Source organism: Columba livia, chromosome 10 (genome assembly GCF_036013475.1).
Source record: "Columba livia isolate bColLiv1 breed racing homer chromosome 10, bColLiv1.pat.W.v2, whole genome shotgun sequence".
Taxonomy (NCBI): Eukaryota; Metazoa; Chordata; class Aves; order Columbiformes; family Columbidae; genus Columba; species Columba livia.
The window spans coordinates 2656971-2664418 of NC_088611.1; the positions used below are offsets into that span (position 1 = coordinate 2656971).

At 60.5% G+C, this 7448-nt stretch overlaps 1 protein-coding gene across 1 annotated transcript; it reads left to right on the forward strand.

Moving 5' to 3' along the window:
* Positions 1 to 270: 270 nt before the first annotated feature.
* On the forward strand, positions 271 to 5304 carry LOC135580430 (uncharacterized). Its single transcript, XM_065074805.1, has 8 exons — positions 271 to 364; positions 728 to 799; positions 1234 to 1305; positions 1512 to 1583; positions 1674 to 1772; positions 2354 to 2461; positions 2858 to 3533; positions 4058 to 5304. Exons 1-7 carry the CDS (start codon positions 271 to 273, stop codon positions 2947 to 2949), a joined length of 609 nt encoding a protein of 202 aa, XP_064930877.1. The 3' UTR covers positions 2950 to 3533; positions 4058 to 5304.
* The last annotated feature ends 2144 nt before the right edge of the window (positions 5305 to 7448 follow it).

Consider the following 7448-nt stretch of genomic DNA (forward strand, 5'->3'; position numbering starts at 1 on the left):
CCCTCCCGGGAGGCAGCTCCCCGGCTCTGCTCCAGCACCTGCCACCAGCGCCATTAGCCGTCCCCACGCGGCCTCGGCCCGGCCAGGAGGTCACAGTGATTGTGAGGTCACAGAGCCCGCGGTGCCGCACCGGCCATAAGAAGCAGCTGCACAGCCCCCGGCCCCCAGTGCAGCAGCAGCAGCAGCAGCAGCAGCAGCAGCAGCAGCAGCAGCAGCAGCAGCAGCAGCAGCAGCAGCAGCAGCACAAGGACGATTCGAGCGCACGGGACCATGTTCCCCGCCCGCCGCCTCCTCTTCCTCCTCCTCCTGCTGGCCCTGCACGCCGGGCCTGCCCAGGCTGCTCCGTGGCGAGCACGGGGAGGAGGTGAGCGGTGCAGCCGTTCGTGGCCAGCGGGCTCTTCTCCCGGGCAGTGTGGGTGGTGGTTGTTCCCTCCAGTGCTTTGCGAGGCTTCCTCTGTGTGCCAGAGCTCTCCCGGGAGGGAAGCCCCCAGGGACCCTGTGCTGGTCCATCCTCTCCTCAAGAGCTGTTCCTCGTGGCCTGTACAGAGTGTGTCAGAGCAGCCAGAGCTGGCCAAGAGGTCACCGGCCCCTCTGCAGCTTTGGCAATGTCCAACTCCAACTGGCTCCCACGTGGCTGCCCGACCCCCTTCTAGTGCCTGCAGTTCCCTAAGGCAGCGCTGGATCCCAGCGGGCAATGGAAACGTTTCTCCTCTGTGCTTCTTTCTAGATGAGGCTGTTGGCAACGATTATCCAGCTTCTTGGCTGGATGCAGTTTCGGAGCCCTTGAGGTATCCTGGAGGTAAGCTCCACGTGAAATGCAAGTTGCTCCTTGTGTGGCCCCCACTCAGACAGGGAGGAGAGCCGAGAGGGAACGGGTCAGGCTCAGTGATGTGTCCGGGGCGCTTTCCCTTGCCGAGCTGCCTGTGCCGGCGTCTTGGAGCCTGATCTGCCCCGGTGCCCAATGCCAGGTCAGCGCCTGGCTGGGGTTGAGTCTGGAGCTGCTGTCAGCTCCAGGGACTCCTTTGTGCCGGCAACTCCGCACGGGCTTCGTTTGGTCCCAGCACGGTGCCGCTGCAGGCACGTGGTGACTCTTTGCCCCACGCTCCCGAGCGGAAGGGAGGGACGAGTGCCGCGGAGCAATCCCGTCTTTGCATCGCGCTCCCGGCCACTCCGAGCTGAAGAAGCATCTTGAACTGTGTCACGGGAGCTGTTGTGTCCTGCGCTTCTTTGCAGCCCAGCCTGTGGGTGAAGCTGATCCAGGTTCCCGTCTGGGTTCCAGGACCGAGCTCCCAGGACATGCCGTGGGTACGTCATGGCTTTTTCCTCCCTTTGGGAGCTGCCAGCTCCAAGCCCCAAGGTCCGGCAGCCGGGCAGGTCTGCGGGTGTGAGGACAGAGCCCTGCTCGTGTGTGTGTCCTCTCCTTGCGCGGTCCCCTCGCCGCTTCTGCCATTCAGTGCTGCCCATGCAGATCACAGCAGGTGATGGAAGCTTCTCTGGCTCTTTACTGACAGATGATCACGCAGGAAGGACTTTTCAGGCTCCTCGGCAGCGTGCTGGGCTCCAGCCCGGCTGGCGTCACGGGGGTGAGCAGTCTGTTTGTGCTGACCTCACAACCTCTGCCTTGTTTTTCTGTAATGGATTAATCTCACATAGAACCAAACTTTGTTTCTAAGGTCTTCCAAGACCAAGAAATGAAGCTGAACGAGGTAAAAAGGCCCCAGAGCCATCAAAACTCATGAGGCAACTCTTGGACGAACTGCACAGAGCACACGGTGGGTATATTTTACTGGGAATTAGCTGTGAGGTTCAGCATCCGGAGGTTTAGGTACTGGTCTGGACAGGCTGTACAGCGGGAAGGGGTCGATCAGGGCCCCGCTGCAGCGATGCTGGTGTCACGCCTTGCAGCTGCCAGAGAGATGGTGCAGGGCTTGTGTGGCCAGTTGTGGTTCAAGCCGAGTGCCAGGGGCAGCTGCTGGGATGGGGCGAATGTGGCTGCAGCTGGTGCTTCCAGGAAGGGCAGGAGGGCCTTGCAGAGGAGTCTTCTCCAGAGGGCTGTTTCCCCAGCTGGCCTGGCTGCAGCTTCTTCCCGTTCTCTTTGAAGGACGGCGCTCAGCATCACCCGACATTTTGCCCACAATGTGCAACGCAAACCAGAAGGTCACGTGCGATTTCCTGGTGTCCCGGCAGGGCCAGACGTGGCTGTTGTTCGGAGCAGTGCTAGGAGCAGCCCGAAAGCACAGCCCTGGTTTCTAAACCTTAGCCATGCCTTTGAGAAGTCTTGCCCCCCGAAGATGCCATGTCCCTCATGGGGAACGGTTCCATCTGATCCAGCCCTCCCTCTTTCTTTCTCAAGAGACGAACCGCGAGGCTGTGTGGAAGGAGGCGTTTCCAGAAGGAAGCCGCAGCTCCCTGCCAGGCTCTGGTGAAGCAGCAGAGGCGATGCCAGCCGCTGGTATGCCAGGTAATCACTGTCGCATGGTCAGCCAGTGTCACCCGTCAGGATGGGTGTGTGTCAGCAGGCTCTTCCCCCAGTGCCCGCTCTTGCACGTCACCTCACAGCCAAAACACAAAGTGCTTTGGGCTTGAGGCATCTGGGCCACGTTCTGCAGATGATGGGGAATGTGACTCTTGCACAAACGTACCTCCCGCTGTAGCTGTGGCCCAGAGCTTGCCCGGAGTCCCCAGAGGCTCCAGGCACAGGAGCAGCACCCAGCAGGATCCCTCCCGGGATCTGAGGTCCAGAGCGATGCCCTGACCGCCAGTTCGGGCAGGGGCTTAGAGGGAACGTCCCGTCCCCCTGCATCCTCTGTGCCTGCGCCGTGCTGAGGCTTTACCTCTCCTCTCTGCTTTCTGACAGGGCTGTCAAGGCCCAGAGCTTACCAGCACAGCCGCGTAAATGAATCCCATACGATGAACTCAGGTACTGAGCGGTCTTGGTGGGGTCCCTGAACAGGAGACACGTCCCAAAACCCGGGAGAGGCTGCAAGCGACACCCACGCAGGAAAGAGGCAGACGGGGAGAACAAGGCTCATGTCCCTCTTGAGAGGGCCTGACTCCGTCCCCTGCGGCTGTGGGAGCTGGACCGGGGGGCAGAGCTGGGGCTGGCACTTTTGTCCGTGTCCCTCAAAGGAGCGACTGGTCAAGCAGCTGCGCTCCCCCCGTGCTGTCCTGCTGGCCTTCTGGGTTTTGTTTGGTGGGACAACCTGTCCCAAAGGGTGGGAGTCCTGTCCCAGAGGGTGGGATGGTGCCTCCAGGCAGCAGCACCCTGGGAAACCAGGAACTCACTGGCCATATTGAAGGTGCTGCAAGCTTAGCAGTGGTGCACAGGATGGACTAACATCTTGAATTTCTCCTCCAGATGTGGTCGGCAAGAATACCAAAGGTGCTCCCCATCCGTGGGGGAGGGCAAGTGTTCTCTTCTCCCAGATTACGAGAAAGCACTGTATGTTAAATGCAATAGCAACCATGATTTCCATGCCACTGGCAATAGTGTTCTTCTGTGTCGCCATCTGGCAGTGGAGGACGGCTAAAAAGTGAGTTATTGCTTTTCCCCCCGCTGCTTCCTTAGGTGGATGATGTATCACAAAGAATTTCTACTCAGGCTGCTGCGGAGTGGCCAGTTACTGGCTGGCCAAACAACTCTGCTGAGGATTCTGCTGCTGTCAGATGCTTCAATTGGCCTCTTAATTCCTGGGCTGCCTTCCCAGGAGCCCGCTCTGACTTGGGCCAGCCTTAGCTCAAAGTGACCCTGCCTGGGCAAGAGCAGCCCCAGGACTGGCAGGCACAGGCAAAGCCAGGGCAGGACGAGGAGGAGCAGGGGACGAGATTGGCCAAGAAAGCCACACTCTCACTGTCACCCGCTCCTGAGCAGTGAACCTGCCCGGAGGAATCCCCCTGCTCGGTGGTGCCATGAGGTGCAGGGCTCCCCCTCGGCCCAGGCCGGCCAGCAGCTCAGCCCGTGGTGCTGGGGAGCCTTGCCAGCTCTGGGCCGTGCTGCGGAGGAGAGGCCCTGTGTCCCGCCTGCAGCTGAGCCCTCAGCAGCCTCCTCTCTCCACAGGCTCCGCAGTGCAGAGGCAGCAGCCAGGCGGTCTGGAATATGGCAGCCGCCCCTCACTTCAGAAAAGCAGACCCTGTGCTGTGGCACCCCTGAGAGCTGCGCCCAACACCAGCAGCCACTGTTGAAGCCTGGAAAAATGGCACATCCTCCACCCAAAAGGTTCCTGTGTCCCCCCAGCACATCAACAGCTGCCTTGCAGCAGAGGGAGCAGAAGAATGGCCTCAATCAACTGATGGACTTCAAGCCAGCACATCCACAATGTCCTGCACCCCTACCATCTGACAGCCCATCAGCAGCTGTTCTCCAGCAGCAGGACCAGGACAAGACCCTCAGGCAGCACTTTGACATCAAGGCAGCACGTCCGGCCACATCACCAACCCCACATTCCCACAGCCCATCCCCAGCTGCAGTGCAGCATTGGAAGCCGTGGAAGGAACCCAGCGGTGTCCAGCTCCCAACGTGGTGGAGACAAAAACATCCACCGTGCCAACAGCTCCCCAAATAAAGAGGGACTGATCTGTTGCACAAGTGTCCCAGTGGTACCAAAATCAACCCGCAGGCACAGCCCTGGATCCCCTCGGGGCCGGCAGGAGCCGGGCACTGGGCTTCCCCCACCAGCAGTGGGGCCACCAGGGGCTGGGGGAGCCCATGGCCATGGCCTGAAACAGTCGGTGACACCAATGCGACCGACACGCGGTGCGGGAGGTGGTGACAGGAGCCCGGCCTGGGCAGTCGCACGGAACGGTGAGGGGCTGTGGGGTGAGGCAGCGTTTGTTGCAGCGGGGTCATCTGGCCATGGACCTTGTCAAACGGCATACCCAGATAAAAGGGAGAAGCCATCCAGAGCACCTCTAAGGATATGAGCCAGACAAGCAAATATATTGAGGCACAACAAAGGCCCTCCCTAATTAACAGGGCCTTGATGGGCCCTAATTGACAGGTCAAGGCCATCGCCCCTTGGGGTGCTGCAAAGTATCTGCACATCTGGGTGCTGAGCCCCCTCTCACTGTACAGCAGCAAGCCCGGGGCCTCTTAGGCTAAAGGGAGCCTGGGCCTGGTGCTCGTTCTGAGGCCTTGGCTAAGATGGCAGTCGCTTTGGCCCGTTACAGTGTTGCGAGGGAAAGGGAATTAACACTTCTCCCAGGCAGTGTGGGTGGTGGTTGTTCCCTCCAGTGCTTTGCGAGGCTTCCTCTGTGTGCCAGAGCTCCCCCGGGAGGGAAGCCCCCAGGGACCCTGTGTTGGTCCATCCTCTCCTCAAGAGCTGTTCCTCGTGGCCTGTACAGAGTGTGTCAGAGCAGCCAGGCCCTGTGTCCCGCCTGCAGCTGAGCCCTCAGCAGCCTCCTCTCTCCACAGGCTCTGGGATGCAGAGCGAGAAGCCAAGCGCGAATATGGCAGCTGCCCCTTATTCTGTGGCAGAAGGACCTCACAGCCCCCAAGTCCGACCCCAGCAGGACCGCAGTGGTGGGACCAGCCCAGCAGCCCCCAAGAGCAGCCAGAATCAGAACCAGAGTGTCCGGCCTCTCCAGAACCACCACGTCCTGCAGAACCTTCACCGGCTCCGCTGCAACAGCAGGATGAGAACAACGGCATCCAAAAGAAGGAGGCAAAATCTGCGCACCCAGGGTCACCACAACCCCAGAACCTTCCCAACCTGTCCTCAGCCGCCCCGCAGCAGCAGAACAAGCCGAGCGTACTCAAGCGCCTCTTGTGCTGCAAGTGAGTTCTTCGACCATTTCCACAGCTCCCCAAATAAAGAGGGATTAAGGTGTTGAATTTTCCATGTCCTCAGCAGCCAGCCAGCAGCAATGGGAGCAGCACAGCTCCTCCAGCAGTGGACGGAAAGCAAACAGCACGTCCACCATCACCACAGACCTGGCATCTCCCAGCCCGTCCCCAATCACTCAGCAGCTGCAGGACCAATGCAGTGGCCTCCAGCAGCAGCCCCAACCAAAAGTGCCCCCTCAAGACCCAAGGCTGCTGCTCCAGCCGTCCATCGAGAGGCGAAGGTGGCCCTGCTAGGACGGGGCTGCGGATGCGCTGACAGAGCCCCCACAGAGCTTTTTCTCCCCGTATAAAGAGGGACTGAGCTGTCGTGCAAATCTCTGGGTGGTACCAACATCAAACCCCACGAGCCACCAGTGCTGACTGATCTCCACACCCGGGCACAGCTCAGGATGCCCTCGGAGGCAGCAGGAGCCGCGCACACCCCCCAGCACCCATTTTGCTGCAGCAGGACGAGGTGGAGCCTGGGCCTGGTGCTCGTTCTGAGGCCTTGGCTAAGATGGCAGTCGCTTTGGCCTCTCTTACAGTGTTGAGGGGGAAACAGTTTTAACGCTTCTCCCGGGCAGTGTGGGTGGTGGTTGTTCCCTCCAGTGCTTTGCGAGGCTTCCTCTGTGTGCCAGAGCTCCCCCGGGAGGGAAGCCCCCAGGGACCCTGTGTTGGTCCATCCTCTCCTCAAGAGCTGTTTCTCGTGGCCTGTACAGAGTGTGTCAGAGCAGCCAGAGCTGGCCAAGAGGTCACCGGCTCCTCCACCGCTCACATCGGTGCTGTAGGTCACAGTGTCACAGGAGAGCACTCGGGGAATTGTCCCCTGCTCGCCCTGCTCCCGCCTGCCATGCTGGGCTTCACCCACAGGCAGGGACCCGAGGCTGGACCAGCTATTGGTCTTGAAAGTCTCCAGGGATGGGGCATCTACCACCTCTCTGGGGAACCTGGGCCCCATTTCCTCAAGCACCCAATGAAGTAGAAACCAGTGCGTCCACCGTGTCCATGGCCCCTGTATTTTCTCAGCCTGTCCACAGAAGCCCTGCAGTGGTGAACCAGACCTGTTGTCTCCAATACCAGCTGGAATCAAAACCAGAGCGGCCATCACCTCCCCAAGCCCATCACGGGCTGCCCTGCAGTGGCAGGACCAGAACAACAAACTCAGGCAGATGTTGGAGTGAAAACCTGTGTGCCCAGGGTCACCACAAGCCCCATGTCCCCCCAGCCCGTCCCCAGCCCCCCTGCAGCAGCCAGTCTGCTGCAGCGATGCAGGTGCAGGAGCCAGGCGGGAAAATGGCGGCCGCCCCTCAGTCCTGGAGAGATGGAGCAGCAGCTGTGGCAGCTCTGAGAGCTGAACCCAACACCAGCAGCCGCTGTTTGAGCCTGCTAACCCAGCACATCCCCCCTCCCCACGGCTCCCATGGCTCACCAGCCCTTTCTTGGCAGCCCTGAAGCTGTGGGCACAGCCCAGTGGCCTCCAGCTCCCAATGGAGTGCAGAACAGTGCCTTCACCATCTTGTGGCCCATGCAACCCCCAGCCCATTCCCGTCTGCCTTTCAGCCGCAGGACCAGAAAAACCACCTCCAGCAGATGATGGAATAAAAATCTGTGCACCCAATATTGCCAC

Excerpts from the sequence above, each read along its gene's own strand:
- LOC135580430 (XM_065074805.1), top strand. The coding sequence starts at position 271 with ATGTTCCCCGCCCGCCGCCTCCTCTTCCTCCTCCTCCTGCTGGCCCTG. Across the intron at positions 365-727 it reads GTGGCGAGCACGGGGAGGAG|ATGAGGCTGTTGGCAACGAT; the intron begins GTGAGCGGTGCA and ends GCTTCTTTCTAG. Across the intron at positions 2,462-2,857 it reads GCCAGCCGCTGGTATGCCAG|GGCTGTCAAGGCCCAGAGCT; the intron begins GTAATCACTGTC and ends GCTTTCTGACAG.